This window comes from Myxine glutinosa, chromosome 1 (genome assembly GCF_964187855.1).
Source record: "Myxine glutinosa chromosome 1, kmMyxGlut1.1, whole genome shotgun sequence".
NCBI classification, from domain to species: domain Eukaryota; kingdom Metazoa; phylum Chordata; class Myxini; order Myxiniformes; family Myxinidae; genus Myxine; species Myxine glutinosa.
Window position 1 is genome coordinate 167,704,846 of NC_136261.1, and position 19,917 is coordinate 167,724,762.

The 19,917-nt window shown below is 43.9% G+C and overlaps 1 protein-coding gene across 3 annotated transcripts in view; it reads left to right on the top strand.

Annotated features, from left to right (window-relative positions):
- Positions 1–19,917, top strand: part of GLDC (glycine decarboxylase) — a 196,982-nt gene that overhangs the window by 32,100 nt on the left and 144,965 nt on the right. For all 3 annotated transcript variants that reach the window (XM_078779626.1, XM_068121721.2, XM_078779630.1), the window contains one exon: positions 14,404–14,539. In XM_078779626.1, coding sequence (XP_078635752.1) covers positions 14,404–14,539 — 136 coding nt within the window. The remainder of the gene's footprint in view (positions 1–14,403; positions 14,540–19,917) is intronic.

Genomic DNA, 19,917 nt, shown 5'->3' on the forward strand with positions numbered 1-19,917 from the left:
GAATGAAATGTAAATCACACAATTTCATCACTGACTGCAAGGGTATTGACTGGTACGTAATATTACTTCTCCATTGAAGCTGGCAGGAAAGGCTTCTGCAACGCATCATTTAACAGATTCCTGATTGCCCTCGGTATATGATTGCCCTTTCCAAGAAAAGAAAAAAACCCATAAAAGACCATAATAAATCCAGGATCCAGGACCATAATAAATCCAGGACCATAATAAACAACACGATATGGATATGTCAGAGTACTTGGGTATTCCACAAGATGAAATTACTACCACAGCTAAGAGTATGCTCTCAAGGAAGAGTGATGTGATCCCTTAAAAACCGCTGGACTCACAAGTCTTGTCCAAAGACAACAGATGTTGGAGCATAAATCGAATTGGACGACTTGTAATCTAAAGATTGGCTTTCCAAGAGTTACCTTCAAATATGACTTCAGGAGTGCTCATCTTTATAGAAATGAAATAAAGGGTCCAAAGGTTGACAATGCTGTTATCACCAATGACTATATATTCTTGGATAATAATCCTATGAAGTACTGTACTCATTTTATTGAAAGGACTTCATTTTAAATCTCAACCTAATTTCATCAATGATGAATTACCTTTTCCTTCTGCCACTCAAAAATCGAAAAATAATTCCATCACGTAGTCGATTGTACTACTCACACTAAAGAAAATTATCATTTTCCAACCTTAAATAACCCCCCATTTTATATAAACCATTTTCCAAAACTACAGACCATTTGTTTCAATAATCTTAGAAAAAGAGGCATTTGTCAGGGGTAAGAACCTTAATCTTGTCTGTCAACAACCTGGTTTCATAATCTTACTATAATTCACCAAATGTCCGTCCGTCTGTCTGTCCATCTGTTCCCAGGTACCGCAAAAACGGCTGAACCGATCGCAACAAAATTTTGGGTGGGTAATCATGGGACCCACTGGAGTAAAATAGGCTATATTGTTTTTCCAATTTTCCAATTTTTCCAATTTCCAGTTTTTCCAATTTTTCAGTTTTTCCAAACACGATGGAATAATATTTTCCGATATGAACAGTGATGCGGCTTTTATTGAAACTTTACAAACACTGTTTAGATTTTGATGATTTGCGTGTGATGTGATTTAACGGATGTTGATATAAATCGTTCAAAATAAAAAATCCTTCAATTTCTGATATTTTGCCTTTTCATTTGGGCCTCCCAATTGAAGCCCCGCCCATAGGGCGGGTACCGTTGCTCGTTGTCAAAATACAATCACTTTCACTTGAAATAAAAGTTTTTCAGCATCCAATAAAATGCAAATAAACAAGATTGAGCAAGTTGAAATCATGTTGGACCGTGAAATGCTGTGCGCTTGCCATGGTTTCAACAATAGGTTGGATTTGTGAAAAGACGGAATGAATTGACATTTGTTTACTTTGGGTAGTAAAATTGTGTCCAAAACTCACAGGCTGGCAAGCAATGTGAGAGTTCTGGATTAATGATTGACGATGTGCACAAAGGTAAAGGTAAATGTGGACCGACCAATATCAATAATTGTGATGACAATATGCAGAAAACAAAAGTGAATACAAAAGTAAATTTGACAATCCAGCGTGAAAATGTTTTCGCCGACCAATAGATATAATTGCCACTGACAACCACGTTTATTGCCATGTTTGTGCCAAGTGCTGCTGACTCTTGAATAACGCTTCATTGGCACCCTCAAATTGATAGTGGGCTGTAATCCTATCTGAGGTACAGAGGTTATACTTGAAGTTCAAATATGTAAGTGCCTTCGATATCATGTGAATGGATGTTGAAAGAGATTGAACTTGTGCATAGACTGGTGAAAACTTCAAGTTAATTAATTTGCCGGACACTGCACTGTACTGAAGCACGAAAACAAATATATTTTGGACATGTCATTCTACTTTGCATCTTGGACAACATACTGGTAATTAAATGTCACGAGTTTTTCTTTGTATTGGTTTCACAAGTTGGAAAGATTATGTGGGAATGGGAGATGCTGGGAAATGATCAAAGGGAATAGGGTTGGATTGATGTAGGGATGTGATTTAGCAGGTCAAGAAAAAAGAAACTGGAGGTTTGTTAAAAAGAAGGATAAACTCTGACTATGCACAGACTGCAAAATGCAGATACTGTTGCTCACTACAGCCACCTAGAGAGAATGGTCATACTTTTCTTTTTTTAGCAAAGTTTGTGTGTTTGTTTTACTTCCATGCACTCCTGAACCGCGAGATGGAATGAGTTGGATTAGGATGTGCACAGGAAGTTTTTTGTCGGTAAAAACATTTACTCAGAGAAATGGAACAGCCACACCAAAAATGTTTTACTATCAATTTTATTAACATTTAATGCTAACAAATGTTGAGCAATCACGAGCATCATGAAAATTGACTTGTGAAAAACAAATCATACTCACGAAAAATTATAGCCTTATGGATTCAGAGTAAAGGGAGGATCATAATTCTCTCTACTAGCGTGACTCTGTGCGCTCTGCACGCCTCACCACACGTCGTTTCAGAGGGATAGGCATCTTTGACCATTTCAGTGTCTTTTGGATCTTCATGGTGTTTTGGGTCTTCAGGGCCATTTGGGTCTTCATGCTCTTTTGAATCCTCTGGGCCTTTTGGTTCCTCTAAGTCTTTAAGGGTCTTTGGGGTATTTTGTTTCTTTGGGGTATTTAAGGGTCTTTGGGGTCTTCAGGGTGTTTTGGGTCTTCAGGGTGTTTTGGGTCTTCAGGGTGTTTTGGGTCTTCAGGGTCTTTTGGGTCTTCATGGTCTTCAGTGACTTCAGGGGCTTTTGGGTCTTAAGGGCCTTTTGGTTCCTCTGGGCCTTTTGGTTCCTCTAGGTCTTTAAGGGTCTTTGGGGTATTTTGTTTCTTCAGGGTATTTAAGGGTCTTTGGGGTCTTCAGGGTGTTTTCGGTCTTCAGGGTGTTTTGGGTCTTCAGGGTGTTTTGGGTCTTCAGGGTGTTTTGGGTCTTCGGGGTCTTTTGGGTTTTCAGTGTATTTTGGGTCTTCAGGGTATTTTGGGTCTTCTAGGGTGTTTGGGTCTTCTAGGGTGTTTGGGTCTTCTGGGTGTTTTGGGTCTTTGGGGTCTTAAGGGTCTTCAGGAAGTTTTGGGTATTTGGGGCCTTTTGAGTCTTTGGGGCCTTTTGGGTCTTCGGGGCCATTTGGGTCCTTTGGATCCTCTGGGCCTTTGGGGTGTTTTGGGTCTTCGGTGTATTTAGAGTGTTCAGGGGCTTTTGGGTCTTAAGGGTCTTTTGGTTCCTCTGGGTCTTTAAGAATCTTTTGGGTCTTTGGGGTGTTTTAGGCCATTTGGGTCTTCAGGGTCATTTGGATCCTCTGGGCCTTCAAGGGTATTTTGGGTCTTTGGGATGTATTGGGTCTTCAGGGTCTTTAGAGTCTTCAGGGTATTTTGGGTGTTTTGGGCAATATGGGTCTTCAGGGTATTTTGGATCCCCTGGGCCTTTAAGGGTATTTTGGGTCTTTGGGGTGTTTTGGGATTTTGGGGTCTTTTGGGTCTTTTGGGTCTTTAAGGTCTTCAGGGTCTTCAGGGTGTTTTGGGTCTTGAGGGTGTTTAGGGTCTTCAGGGTGTTTTGGGTCTTCAGGGTATTTTGGGTCTTTAAGGGTATTTTGGGTCTTTAAGTGTATTTTGGGTATCTATGGGTATTTTGAGTCTTTAAGGGTATTTTGGGTCTTCAGAGATCTTGGTGGTCTTAAGGGTCTTGGTGGATTTAAAGGGTCATCAAAGGTCTAAGGGGTCTCTGCAGTCGAAAATAGTTCACGGACTGTGTTTTGGGTGTTAATTTTATTTGAAGCAGAAGAAGACGTTTTGGTCGCATATAAACAAACAAACAAGAAGACGTCATGCGGAGCACGATACTTGCAAAATCCACCCCCCCCCCCCCCCCCAAAAAAAGTTTTCCATTGATACAGCAAATTGTCCATTTCATGAATTTTAAAATTTACAATCTTGATCAAAGCTTGGGTCAACAGGATGAAAAGTGACGATTTTTCAGATGAAAAATGATGAGGATTTTAGAAGTTTGACCTTGAGTTGAGCTTTGACCTTTTGACCTCATAAATAGTTGGTTTCCCAATTCAGTGAGGCAATGCACAAATGCTGTTCTATTTTCAAGTCAATCGGATGAAAATTGATGGGTTTTCAGATGAAAATTGATGATTTTGGAAGTTTTACCTTCAGTTGACCTTTGACCTTTTGACCTCTAAAATTGTTGGTTTCCTAATACAGTGAGGCAATATGCAAACTGTTCAATTTTCAAGTCCATTGGTTGAGAATTGATGGCTTTTTGGATGAAAATGGTTGACGTTAAAATTTGACCTTGAGTTGACCTTTGACCTTTTGACCTCAAAAATAGTTCATTTCCCAATTTAATGACTCAGTATACAAATGTTGTTCAATTTTCAAGTCAATCGGATTTAAAATGGCGATTTTAGAAATTTGACCTCCAGATGACCTTTGACCTCAAAATCAATAGGCTTCTCAATTGAGACGACCTAGACAACTTGGTGAAGTTTCGTGACGATCGGTTTGGAATTGTGACCTGTAGACCGGTGACAAACAGACAAACAAACAGACAGACAGAACCACAAACGCAACCGACCAATATACTTGAAAAATCTTCGATTTTGCAAGTAACAAACAACCATATACGTTTGCTCTATTGTAATAAAATGTAAATGCATATCGTGTTGTTGTTGTTGTTGTTGTTGTTGGTGGTGGTGGTGTTGTTGTTGTTGTAGAGGCCCGGACAATTCTCTCGAACAAGCATGGCTTATCCAACCAATATATTCTAGTTTTGTATTTTTCATTAATTTTCTGAAATTTGTAGAATTGGTTTTTCACTTGGAAGTTGTGGGTTAAGATGTGTAAACGATGATGTGTGTAGTTGTGGGTTAAGATGTGTAAACGATGATGTGTGTAGTTGTGGGTTAAGATGTGTAAACGATGATGTGTGTAGTTGTGGGTTATGATGTTACGATGTGTGTGGGTAGAGGCATGGGTACAGGGATACCAGAGATACCCACATACCGGATGGTGTAAAAGACGGATACCCACATATCGGATGGCCTTCACAAAGTCAGGGCCACGGCAGAGAGAGAAAGAGAGAAAGAGAGAAGAGAGACACGAGAGAAAGAGAGAGACACGAGAGGAAGAGAGACAGACAGAGACACGAGAGAAAGGGTCAATCCATGGGGACCAATCGGTTCTTTGACCGAGACTGCGCTGCCCTGACAAATCCGGGCAGTAGTGATGAATGGGGAAGATTTGGGGGTATTGGGGGGTACAACCACTGCGAAGAGGTGTCCCTGATAGCAGTGCCGGATTAAGCCTCGGCTGGCCCTAAGGCACATTTTGAAATTTTAGAGAATGGCCTGAACAATTTAAATTAGATCTCGGGCTCATGGAAATGGACCCCAGACAAAAGATGAACTGATTCATGAACAAAATATTTAATACAAAAAAAGACAAATATTTAATATGAAAATAAACTACTTTCAAACTAGTTTAGTCTATACAATTTGCAGTGTATGAATATATGCGTGACAAAACACGCACAGATTTGGCACTTTGCTTTACAGTTTACTAGACCTTAGATTGTAACCTTGCGCGCGTTTACAACTGCAAACTCTTCAATTACGGAACTGAAGTCCAGTTCTCGGAGCAAATCACTTTCAATGCACAAATGCACATTTTTGTGGCCCGAATTTTTGGCTGGCCTAAGGCACATGCCTTGTCTGCCTAATTGTTAATCCGGCACTGCCTGATAGTTGTTGTGTATCGTGTAGAACCACCTTGTGGAAGCTGGTATTACAGGTAGTAAGAAAATATTGACATCATAAAAGTGGATGAATTAATCCATACTAGGGCATGCCCGTACTATATATAAGCTAGGACGTGCCCGTACGTGGGTGCCCGTTCCTTGCAAAAAAAAAAAAACTGCAAAAAAAAAAAAACTGCAAAAAAAACAATGGTTTGGTCCATTCGCAACGACCACAGAACCCCCCCCCTCTATTTACATGAATGGTTTGGTCCATTCGCAAAGCCAAAGCGAAAGACCACAGAACCCCCCCCTCTATTTACATGAATGGTTTGGTCCATTCGCAAAGCCAAAGCGAACGACCACAGAACCCCCCCCCCCCCCCCTCTATTTACATGAATGGTTTGGTCCATTCGCAACGGCAAAGCGAACGGCGAACGGCTAAATCGCCATAGCTCGGTAAGTACTTGTCCGATTAATTTCAAACCTTGAAAAGGCACATCCTCGGGTCCCCAGCAATATACCTGGCAAGTTTCAAGTATATCGGACCGGTAGTTGTCGAGAAACAGCGGTCACAGACAGACGTACAGACGTACAAACGTACAAACGTAGAGATTACTGGAATTATAGATAGACTAGGGCATGCCCGTACTATATATAAGCTAGGACGTGCCCGTACGTGGGTGCCCGTTCCTTGCAAAAAAAAAAAAACTGCAAAAAAAAAAAAAAACTGCAAAAAAAAAACAATGGTTTGGTCCATTCGCAACGACCACAGAACCCCCCCCCCCCTCTATTTACATGAATGGTTTGGTCCATTCGCAAAGCCAAAGCGAACGACCACAGAACCCCCCCCCCCCTCTATTTACATGAATGGTTTGGTCCATTCGCAAAGCCAAAGCGAACGACCACAGAACCCCCCCCCCCCCTCTATTTACATGAATGGTTTGGTCCATTCGCAACGGCAAAGCGAACGGCGAACGGCTAAATCGCCATAGCTCGGTAAGTACTTGTCCGATTAATTTCAAACCTTGAAAAGGCACATCCTCGGGTCCCCAGCAATATACCTGGCAAGTTTCAAGTATATCGGACCGGTAGTTGTCGAGAAACAGCGGTCACAGACAAACGTACAGACGTACAGACGTACAAACGTACAGAGATTACTGGAATTATAGATAGACTAGGGCATGCCCGTACTATATATAAGCTAGGACGTGCCCGTACGTGGGTGCCCGTTCCTTGCAAAAAAAAAAAAACTGCAAAAAAAAAAAAAACTGCAAAAAAAAAACAATGGTTTGGTCCATTCGCAACGACCACAGAACCCCCCCCCCCCTCTATTTACATGAATGGTTTGGTCCATTCGCAAAGCCAAAGCGAACGACCACAGAACCCCCCCCTCTATTTACATGAATGGTTTGGTCCATTCGCAAAGCCAAAGCGAACGACCACAGAACCCCCCCCCCCCCTCTATTTACATGAATGGTTTGGTCCATTCGCAACGGCAAAGCGAACGGCAAACGGCTAAATCGCCATAGCTCGGTAAGTACTTGTCCGATTAATTTCAAACCTTGAAAAGGCACATCCTCGGGTCCCCAGCAATATACCTGGCAAGTTTCAAGTATATCGGACCGGTAGTTGTCGAGAAACAGCGGTCACAGACAAACGTACAGACGTACAGACGTACAAACGTACAGAGATTACTGGAATTATAGATAGATTAAGGATGGGTACTTTGCTAGTATTCATGAAAACATGATTATATTTTTGAGCTGTACGGTCCAGCTCCGTTAGGGGCTGAGATAACATCCGCGAATATGTGTTTCTAGCTGGTAAGCTTGAGGTTTATGCTTCCTTGATCAAAGACTGCAGATGACATGGTGTGTAGCAGACACATCGCATCTGTCAGGATCCATGCAGCAATAGCCAGTGTGGCATGTGGTTCTTGGTATCACAATGACAGAAAGCGTTTGTATTTGATGTCGGTTTGTTTACAAATCAAAAACCAGTCTGTCTGTTGCAACATTGCTTGCAAGGTTGTGTTCCGTCCTTATGCAGTTGCCATCAGTGATGGATTACAATAGGCCCATTGAATATCTTTGAAGTATTTGTTAGTTCACCATTACCCAGTTGCACAAAGCATTTGGCATATTTTGTCATACTCACATATATATTTAACATAGCTCCTAAATGTGGAAGTGCTGTCAGAGGGCAGATCATTTAATTATTAAATGATGTATTAAATTTGCATGTATTATGCATGTATTAAATTTTAATACATGCATCCATTATTTGCACCGTGAACCGCGCTCCACTACTTGCCAGCACTTGGTGGAAATCATGGCAAATCCTCCTGCCACAGATCAGCAACGTCCGGTCCGGTATCTCAAGCATATGTGATGTGCCATAGTTGGGATAAAACGTTAATTTAATATCGAAATTGCTCATCCGTTTATTTTGGGCAGTGTATTGGCAACAGACTGCTGCCTCAATCACTCCCAAAAATATTAAATAACCCAGGTTATGTACATAAAACAAAAACATTGCCTCTGCATATAATAATAATAATAATAATAATGCATTTATTTTATATAGCGCTTTTCAGGAAGCCCAAAGACACTTTGACAGAGTGCAAAACATAATGCATAGCAAAACATAAAAACAATTGCAAAAAAAGAAGAATCAATAGGGAAATATTCAAAGCACAAAGGAGGGAGAAGGAGAGGAGATAGTCAGGGGTTAGATGCTGTGGGTTAAATGTTGAATGCAGTGTTGAACAGGTGGGTCTTGAGTGATGTTTTGAATGTGGTGAGTGAGGAGGAGTCTCTGATGGTGTGAGGTAGCGAGTTCCAGAGGGTGGGAGCAGCGATGGAGAAGGCCCTGTCCCCCCAGGATCTAAATTTGGTCCGGATGGGGGGGGGGTGGGGGTCAGGAGGTTGGTACCAGCAGAGCGGAGGTTGCGGGTGGGAGTGTGTCTGGAGAGGAGGTCAGCCAGGTAGGATGGGGCCAGGTTATGGAGGGCTTTGTAGGTCAAGAGGAGGATTTTGTACTGGATTCTCTGGGAGATGGGGAGCCAGTGAAGCTTGTAAAGGACGGGGGTGATGTGGTCACGGGTCCGGGAATGGGTGAGTAGACGGGCAGCGGAGTTCTGAATGTATTGGAGTTTATTGGTGATTGTTGAGGTGAACCATAAAGGAGGCTATTGCAGTAGTCCAGACGGGAAGTGATGAAGGCGTGGATGAGGGTTTCTGCAGCCACGGAGGAGAGGGATGGACGGAGACGGGCGATGTTTTTCAGGTGAAAGAAGGCTGTCTTTGTGATCTGTTTATTGTATTTGTCGAAGGAGAGGGTTTGGTCAAAGATGATGCCAAGATTCCGGATGTGAGGGGAGGTGGATACTGGGAAACCGTCGATGTTGAGGGCAAAGTTATGGGTGGAATTGGTGAGCGTTTTTGGGCCAATGATGATTATTTCAGATTTATCACAGTTAAGTTTGAGGAAGTTGATTTGAAGCCAGGATTTTATTTCAGTGATGCAGTTTGTCAGGATAGAGTGGGTGGCGGTGGAGATGGACTTGGTGGAGATGAAAAGCTGGATGTCATCGGCGAAGCAGTGGAATTGGAGACCATGACGGCGGATTAAGTGACCGAGGGGGGACAGGTAAAGGATGAAGAGGAGGGGGCCAAGAACTGAACCTTGGGGGACACCTTGGGGGAGGGGAGCAGTGGGGGATTTGCAGTTATTGATGGAGATGAACTGACGTCTGTCAGAGAGGTATGATTTAATCCAAGAGAGGGCAGTGCCGGTAATGTTAAAGGTGGTTTCAAGTCGGGTGAGGAGGATGGTGTGATCGATGGTGTCAAAGGCGGCGCTGAGGTCGAGGAGGATGAGAATGTTGAGGTTGCCAGCGTCAGAGGAGAGGAGAAGGTCGTTGGTGATTTTGAGGAGAGCAGTTTCAGTACTGTGGTTGGAGCGGAATCCGGATTGGAATGTTTCATACAGGTTATTGGCAGAGAGGTGATGTTTGAGTTGAGTGGCTACAGCGCGTTCCAAAACCTTTGACAGAAAGGGTAGGTTGGAGATGGGTCTGAAGTTATTTAGGGTGTCAGGGTTTAGTCCAGGTTTTTTCAGAATGGGGGTAACAGCAGCAATTTTGAGGGATGGTGGGACGATGCCTGTAGACAGGGAGGAGTTTATTGTTGCAATGATAAGTGGAGAGAGAGCAGGAAGGGAGGCCTTGACAAAGCTGGAGGGGATGGGGTCAAGAGTGCAGGTGGCAGTTTTCATTCCGATGAGGAGTTCAGAGAGGTCAGTAGGGGAGACTGGGGAGAATTGAGACAGGGGATGGCAGGATAAGGGGGGCAGGTGGTTTGAGGGGGAGCGGGTGCGGCGGTGGTCAAGCTGTTGTAGATGTTTTCAATTTTGCGTTGGAAGAATGAAAGGAAGGAGATGCAGTTGTCTATTGTGAATGACTAGGTGGTGGTGTTCAGGGGGCTGAGGAGTTTGTTTATTGTAGAGAAGAGTGCTTTTGGGTTTCCGGAGCCAGAGTGGATAATTTGAGAGTAGTAGGCGGAGCGGGCACGGGAGAGGGCATCTTTATAGTGTTGTATGTGGTCCTTGTAGGCCTGGGAGTGAACTGTGAGACCTGTTTTATTGCGGAGTCTTTCAAGTTGGCGAGCACGAGTTTTCATCAGGCGGAGTTCAGGGGTTCAGGGCATATGTGCATTTATAATGCATTGTGGTTATATAGCTCGGATAGATTGTGTTACGTGGTCCTCCCGGTGACTACCTGGTCTCGGTGACCCCCGGACCGTGAGAGGAACTCCGCCAGAAAGATTTATTATGTATGCGCTTTCGTGACGCAATCAATATGAATTCCAACCAAGAAAAAAACCCCACACCAAGGATCCGGAATAATCAATGATATATTCCCCGAGCAATTAACCATCAACAATCAGCAATCAATAGTACAAAGATGTAAACTCAGCTACATTAACTCTAAGATGGCCATCTTATACATTCCTCACGTGAGCCCCACTCCCGACTCCCTCCGTGGTCAATGTCTCTCACAATGTCTCCGTACTCCTGTAGTTCGATCTCCGCACGTGGGCGGTTGAACGGACCCTTCCTGACGTGCTTTCACCGGGCACGTCCCGTACCGGGAACAACGGCTGCAGCGCGCACCTCCTGGCCAAGCAAAGCGGGTAATGTAAAGCAGGCAAAGCAACACGCGGCTTGCCCAGCGCGCGCGGCCCAAGGTGCGACCCGTACGCGGCCTTGTAGACGGCGAGGCGAACTGTGCCAGCTGCTTGGTTCCGTGCACGAACCCACCGTGACTTGACGTGTCAAAGGGTAGTTACACGTCCCGGTAACTCCTCTTGCCAGACGGGCTTTGAAACGCCGATTCTCTTACGTTGCTCAATCGATACCACTCGCATCCGAGCTTGGCGAGGAAGAAGAAGAATCGTCGCGTCTCCAGGACCTCGTGTCTTTTCTTCTTCCGTTTCCGGTCTCCTTTTTCTCAGAAGGGCTCCTGACCCTTTAATCACAACAACCTTTAATCGACTACACATTGATAAGCAAAGCCCGGAATAGTAATTCACATACATTCACATAAATATGTAACAATTGCAATTGCACTGGCCCATAGGCTGACACCTGAAATCTGAAGCCTGAGGCCTATACACATGAAGCCTGAGGCCTATGCACATAAAGCCTGAGGCCTAACGCCTTAACAAGTGCCCTGAGGTTTTTCGGCTCCAATCTGTAGATATTTGATGATCCTTTTAACAGGAATTTTGGGTTATTTTACACTGAACAGAAAAGTTATAGAGCATGGTAATTGTGATAATGAGACTTCCAAAGACGTTTTTAGGCTTACCATATCAGGACAATGGCAGATGCATGATTTTTCTGCTTGCAATTGTGGGTGGAGTCAGGCCAGCTGGCCAACCAATGGGTTTGATTGGAAAGCTTCAGATGCATGCAGTCACGCAGACAGTTTCATTACATTTTAAAGTTATAGTGACGATACTCACATTACAAATACATTAAAGTAAAATATTGCAAACATTTTTATGCCTCCGTTGATGAAATCGCCAGAGGCATTATGTTTTCAGGTTGTCCATTCGGCTGTTCGTCCATCCGTCCGTCCGTTGAAATTGAGAATGGCTGAAGGGATCTTAGTCAAACTTGGTGTCGGTATGTATAATGAGGTAAAGATGAACTGATTAGATTTTGGGGTCACAAGGTCAGAGGCTATAATAGGTCTATAACGAAAGAACGGCTAAAGGGTTTGAATGCACACTTGGTGCAGGTATGTATAATGATGTAAATATTAACTGATTAGATTTTGGGGTCAAAGGTCAAAGGCTGTAATAGGATTGTAATATGTCTATAACTTGAGAACAGCTGAAGTGATCCAATTCAAACTTGGTACAGATATGTATAATGATGTAAAGATTAGCTGATTCGATTTTGGGGCCCCGAGGTCAAAGGCCAAAGGTCAGAGGTCATGTCAGGTAAAAATGTGATAACTTGTGTACAGTTGAAGGGATTTAAATTAAAACTTGGTACAAATATGTATAATGAGGTAAAGATGAAGTGATTCGGTTTTGGGGTCACACGGTCAAAGGTCATGTTAGGTAAAAATGTGATAACTTGAGAACAGATGAATGGATTTAAATCAAACTTGGTACAAGTATAATATAATGATGCAATAATGTGGGCGGAGGAATATCGGTCGACGTCGTGATGTCGAAAAGTTTATTTCTAGTTATTTTTTCATGCATTGCACATGCTAGTGTTTTATTGTTTATAAACTCAATTATACTCAATTTAACTTGGAAATACAAATACATTGTTTTGTCACGTTACCTGAAAGTCACTGGTCGCACTATTTTTTTGTTTCCCTATATTTCTTATTTTCCCATTTATGTTATGCCTCCATTGACGAAGTCGCCAGAGGCATTATGTTTTCAGGTTGTCCGTCTGTCCGTCTGTCGGTGACAGGTTTTTGTTACCGCGATAACCTGAGAAGGGCTAAAGGGATCTTGGTCAAACTTGGCACAGGTATGTATAATGAGGTAAAGATTAACTGATTGGATTTTGGGGTCATGATGTCAAAGGGCAAAGGTAAGAGCTCATGTGAGGTTAAAATGTGAGAACTTGTGAACAGCTGAAGGGATTTAAATTAAAACTTGGGACAGGTATGTATAATGATGTAAACATAAACGGATTAAATTTTGGGGTCAATAGGTCAAAGGTCAGATGTCATGTCAGGTAAAAAAAATGTGCAAACTTGGGTACAGCTGAATGGATTTAAATAAAACTTGACACAAGTATTATAATGATGTAATAATGTGGACGGAAGCATACCAGTCGACGTCGTGACGTCGAAGAGTGCCATTCTAGTTTGAAGAATATTCCAAATTTCTTGTTATTGGGAATATAAAATAGATACTTATTTCTCATAGCTGATTCAATAGGTAGTCTGTTTTAAATATCCGTTGCATGTACTATGTATGCAATAGTCAGTTTATGATGGTGTCCATTATATGATCGAACAATGATGGCGTTCCGTCACTGTAAACAACTTGGTATTTCAACAAACAGTTTGCATTCTACACACTACAATGATGTGGGAGTGATGTCAATGTACAATGATGTGGGAGTTTTTGCAAGCTACAACATGAAACTTGCTGAGTTCAAGATTCCTGGCTTAAAGGCAAATTTGTGGCAAATTATTTTGACTACTTCCGCAAGCCGAACGTTTATGCTATGGAGGCTCAAATTCAAGACTTGCTTCCCTCGCTCTTCCCCTCTTGTCTCCTGCTCCCTTCATTGTATGTTTTATGTGTCTGTGCATGTTTTCATGTTCAATGTGTTAGCTCTTACACGAGCCTCGATTATGCCACTATTTATTTTCCATTCAATACAGGTTGCGAGCAAAGCTCACATTGGTTTATTTCAAGTCTAGTTTTGTAAGTAAGTGCCTCTATAAGCTGATTAAATGCTTTATATGATCATTTTTCTCCGTTATAGGCCATCACTGTTACTCTTCCATGAATTACGTTTTTAATGGAATGATGGTGTTCTCAGCGACGCATTGGTTTTGTTATCAACAACTGTTTTTTTACATTGGATTATTTGAATGGATGAAATTGCAGACCTTGAACGTGGGCAATTGAGCAATTTAGTTTTGTTTTTGATAAAATATAAAAGCAGCCTCAGTAAGTGATTGTATTTACTAACTTTTGTGTAACTTCAAAACAGTTAGTAACATGGGCGGGGGACTCGGCGGTTGAGGGGGGGGGGGGGGGGAGACACTTTTGACGACGGGGGATTATCCTCCCCACTTTCTACTAGAATATATCATAAAACAAGTTGTTCTGTACAATCCACACACGCCCGGATGCAGGATGTTCCCAGAATGCATCATCTAACTCGATGGTATTCATGGAATACTTAGCCTGCGCAGTCTTGAGAAGGACTTGGTGTGAGCCAACTCTTCTGTTTTTTAAGGTCCAATATGTGTTTGCAGGAAGATTTAATAACTTGTTGATATTTATAGTTTTTATGTTTTGTTTTTTTCTGTTCCCCATAACCCTCAGGTGAGAATGAGGTGCTGGTCCGATTGAAAGTGATTGCTTCTCGCAACAAGCAATGGAGGTCATACATCGGACTGGGCTACCACAACTGCTGTGTACCCCAACCGATTCTTCGTAATCTACTGGAAAATGCTGGATGGTATTATGCGCAGACACCAACTCCCTCCCACACCCTAATACAGTTTGTCTCACACACAAAGACACACACACACACACACACACACACACACACACACACACACACACAGGAGGAGGTGGATACTTTACGGTGTTGAATATTTTGAGACCAGGGAGTGCTCCGTTCCACCTTCTGGAACATGCATATGGAGGTAACAACCAACAACACACATATCACAATCGTTAAATGGCTTTATAATTTATTTATTTTTAAACCCTTCATCAATGAAGATTTTAAGCCCAAAATGGCTTCCATTAGCTTTGGTGAAAAATTATTTTGAATTTGTATCTATATCTCCATGACACCTATTTTTAGGGAAAGTTGTATTACACCACAGAACATTGTTACATTGTCAACCTGTTAAAGAAAAGCTTACCAAGCGGAGTGGCACCATATTCAATTTATAATACATGCATTTAATGGTGTAGTGGTAAAACCGACTTAACTTAAACCTGTGTCATCTGCCTTCGATTCTCAGCTGAAATATAAAATGTTGGGTTGGTGCATTGCAGGCAGGGCTTTGTTTAAATGTGCTGTCTCTCAGTGGACCACTTGGTGTTCCATCTGCTAGCATTAGTTGATGGATGTTAAAGATCCTATTTTGTCTTTTGATAAAGAGTAGGGGAGTAGTCTTAACAAATTACAAATCTCCAGCACCTTCAATCGAATGTCAACAGCGTTTGACATTCAATTCATGAAAGACTGGGAAGAAGAGCTGCCGAAACGATCTTAATTGACAAATGACAGTACCAGGAGCGCTGGAAGCATTTTATGATTGGTGGGGAGGGGGGAGAGGTGGTTAAATAAATAAATAAATAAATATTATAATGCAAATGACTATTATTCCAATGATGTTCGTTTCTCTATATAGAAAGGGGACCTTTCCAACATGAAAAGAGCACCTTATCATGACAAAGAGTTTCTTTTCACCAAAAAGGGAGCTTTTTCCCTGTTGTAAGGGCACCTACCATGCCGAAAAAAATGGCCACTTTACTACATGAAAAGGGAACCCATTCTATTTTATATGTGCTGGTGGGGTATGCATCCACATTGTTCGGAGTAACGAACTGTGCTTCGTACGTAGGTACATAATAAATAGAATCTTAATGATTATGGGCAAGCATCACCGACCTCCTGCTCGATACCAATTTAGGTTTATTTATTTATTTAACAGACACTTTTACGATTTTATTGAGATTTTTATTGCACAGTTTACACTTGTAAAAATTACAATTTTCAAATGCTAGATATTGAGGTTTGTTTTTTTATTGCAGACGTGTTTACGGTTTTTTACTTTAATGTTCATTTATGGACGCTTTTTCTTTTTTTCATTTACGGCCATGATTGTACTGTTTATTTCACAGTTTACAGTAATATAAATTACAATTTTCAAAAGCTAGATGTTGATTGAGGGTTTTTTTTTGTTTTGTTTTTACAATGCGTTTATGTTTTTTTTACGTAAATTTTCATAATGGATACTTTCTAAGGGTTCTGTGATTTTCCCGGTGTACCGGCTTCGATGTCTGTCGGCATGCAAATTTCATCTTTCTAGGACACCCGGAAGGTACTGAACATTAATATCAATCAGTCAATCAGTGAGTCAGTGGTTAGAAAGAGCTTTATGTGTTAGATTAAACAAAGTTTACTTTGTATAAAGAGTTCCCTTCTCCACTCTAGCTACTTCTTTGAGAATTCTGTATTTTTATTTTTACTTCCTTTATATCACTCTGTCTTTATTCTATCCCTCTTTTTTTGGAGAGGCGGGCAAAATATTTTTGCCCCTCCCACAAAAATGTTTGAGAGTGAGTGACCCACTGCCCCACTTCCAGCACTCTTGCATAGGACAGATGGATCCACCATTGGCCATGTGGGGTTACACACACCCACTCATGTATGTTTAGAAACAGTTAAATTATCACCCCACTTTTGGGGAAATCGCTACGTTAGCCTATATACAGTACTTTATCGAGAAGTCAATAATCTAAGAAGCCTGTCATTATATTATGGCATCACCTTGGGCCAGACTATTTGAAAAATAAAGAAAACCTACAGCAAACTCAAATAAATATTGTTATGCAAAAAAATAAAAATAAAAACAGAATACGAATAGCAGCCTTCTTCCAAATTATACTTGTGTTAAATTTTGTAATTCATGATTTCAAATTCTGATGGATTTTAATTGTGGCAAAATGAGTGGGAATGGAGAGAATGTTTTTCTTTTATTTGCCAATATGAGTTCTCGTTACTCAGCTCTTAAAGCGAGCATGTGGCAAGCTGCATTGAGATACTCACCATGTTTTAATAACTTTTATCCTGTTATGAAAGGTCATCAATCGCACAAGTGATGATCACTTGCATTTGAGACAGAATGCATAAACAAATTCTGAACAGGAAAAAAGTTGGAATTAATAAGCAACATTTGATTTACAAACATTTGTGTCACCTTAACAGGAGCTGTCAGAATATATCATAAGTGACGTACTCGACTGTCACCCAGGTGTTTCTCAAGCAGGGTATTTCGTCAATGAGTTTACTATTTGTTGGATGAGATCAGACTCGGCGTCAGAACAAATCTAATCGGGGGCATTCGGGTAACCGCGGGGGGGGGGGGGGGGGGGGGGCACAAACTGCCGTTCGAGACCTCAATCTATGATGTAAATGCTTGATAATAAGAGTTTGCCGTCAACAACCAACACACCAACCCAGTTCCAATTTAAAAACATGCTGCAAAGTCTCTCTCTTTCACACACACACACACACACACACACACACACACACACACACACACACACACACACACACACACACACACACACACACACACACACACACACACACACCTACACACACACACACACTATGGGTTGTCTTCCACAGCTAGCCCTTACGCCTTACGCGAGCAGGTGCATCATGGCTGCTCGCAGAAGGAGGCTCTTGCTCTTCAGAGGTGGCCGTGCTGGGCGCATTTGCTCCCTCTTCCGTTGGTGGAGCTGGAGGAGGCCTTGAAGTAGCAGCACCATGTAGCCATTTTCTTATATCCATTTCTGTTCGAAGTGCAGTCCGATAGTTGCTTGCTCTCACTGAAACATTTTGGCGCCACCCGCCGTCTAACTTGCAAATGCTAACTGTACGTTATGCGCGCACTTAAATGACAACAAAATGACAACAAATTTGTTGAATGACAACAAATCAAACCAGTAGGTCATAGGTCAAGCACCAGATCAATGAGCATACTACTTCCTCAAATGTGACCTCATGCAAATATGACCTTGAAGGAGCTGGGGCTCCCACGTCGATCAGAAGAATGGACGCGACAAAAAGCTGGAATTCATCTGAGTTGCTTTATTGAAATCAAACACTCAGGCACTCTGAAAACCCGTTTATCGGTCAGCAATATATATCTATTAACCCAGGGGGTTTGCCCAGGCCCGGCGCCAGGGGGCGTGGCCCAGCGTCCTGGCTGCGGCCTGGCAAGTTGAGGGCGAGCCTGCCCGGGCGTCCCGACCGAGGCCTGGCAAGTTGAGCGCGGGCCTGCCCGGGCGTCCTGGACGAGCCCGGCATGGTGATCGCTCCGCGTCCTTGATAGGTGCAAGGCGATTGTGAAACCCCAGCGGCAGCCGCTACACACGTCCCCCCAGAATCGACTTGCACCGGCAGGGTCAACTTGAGGGGGGTCCTGATGACCCGGCCGAAGCGACCCCTGGCGGGTCGTGGGAGGGGGTCCGGTGAGGTGGTGGGCGGTCGAGTGGGGGGCCCCGTGGACGGGGGGCGGCCTCGCCGCGGCGGAAGGGCCACCCGTGGTGGGTGGTCGACGTCCACGTGCGCCGGCTTGAGGCGGTCCACTGCAATCCGGTCCGACCTGCCGCCGATGTCGATGACGAACGACTTGTCGTCCCGTCGCAGCACCCGGAAGGGCCCGTCGTACGGCGGCTGGAGTGGCCACCGATGTGCGTCGTGACGCACAAAAACATACTCCGCTGTGCGGAGTGCTGGGGGGACGTAGGACCGGGGGTCACCGTGGTGGGATGTCGGCACGGGGGCAAACCGTCGGGCGGCCTCCTGGAGGTCCGAGCGCTGGTGAGCTGCGGACCAGGGACTGGTAGCGTCGGGCACGAATTCGCCCGGGACGCGTAGCACCTGGCCATAGACCAGCTCGGCGGTGGATGCCTGGAGGTCCTCCTTGGGGGCCGTGCGAAGGCCCAAAAGGACCCACGGCAGCCGGTCGGCCCAACCGCCGTCTTGAAGGCCGGCCATGAGCGCGGCCTTCATGGAGCGGTGGAATCGCTCGCACAACCCGTTTGCTTGGGGGTGGTAGGCCGTAGTACGGTGGAGCTTGACCCCCAGGTTGCGGGCGACCGCGCCCCACAGCTCGGAGGTGAACTGTGGTCCGCGGTCTGACGAGATGTCCGCCGGTGCGCCGAAGCGGGCGACCCAGGTGGCGATGAAAGCCTGCGCCACGTCGGCGGTGGTGGTGGAGACGAGGGTCACCAATGAAGGAGCTGGGGCTCCCACGTCGATCAGAAGAATGGACGCGACAAAAAGCTGGAATTCATCTGAGTTGCTTTATTGAAATCAAACACTCAGGCACTCTGAAAACCCGTTTATCGGTCAGCAATATATATCTATTAACCCAGGGGGTTTGCCCAGGCCCGGCGCCAGGGGGCGTGGCCCAGCGTCCTGGCTGCGGCCTGGCAAGTTGAGGGCGAGCCTGCCCGGGCGTCCCGACCGAGGCCTGGCAAGTTGAGCGCGGGCCTGCCCGGGCGTCCTGGACGAGCCCGGCATGGTGATCGCTCCGCGTCCTTGATAGGTGCAAGGCGATTGTGAAACCCCAGCGGCAGCCGCTACAACCTACTGGTATGATCAACAACATGATCAACAAACTTTAGTTATTTAATTTTTGGGTGTGTTTCTTTCTTTTCTTATTTTTGTTTTTATTTCATTTCATTTAGCGAAAAGGTTTTCACTTTGAATATGATAAATATAAATTAATTCATAAAACGCAAAGTTTGGCGCCAAAGGCTTGGCCAGCGGGCGGGTGGGGGGCGGGGCACAATAACTAATTTGGGGGGGCATGGCCCGCGAAGGCGCCCCGATGATGCCGACCCTGGATGAGATGTTACGCTCGGTGTCACCTCTGCGAGCATTTTCTGGTGGATATTAAGGATTTGACAGTGTCATTTGCAATATTGTACACCGCACCTTTCCTATGCCATCCCCAGGTGCTGCATAACGTCATTGCCGGGCACCGAAGGGGGCACGGCAATGACGCCCGCTGAAAGGGAGTACTCAGTTTTCACTCTGGTTTCTTGCTTTCTTGTTTTCTTTATTGTTTGTCCGGG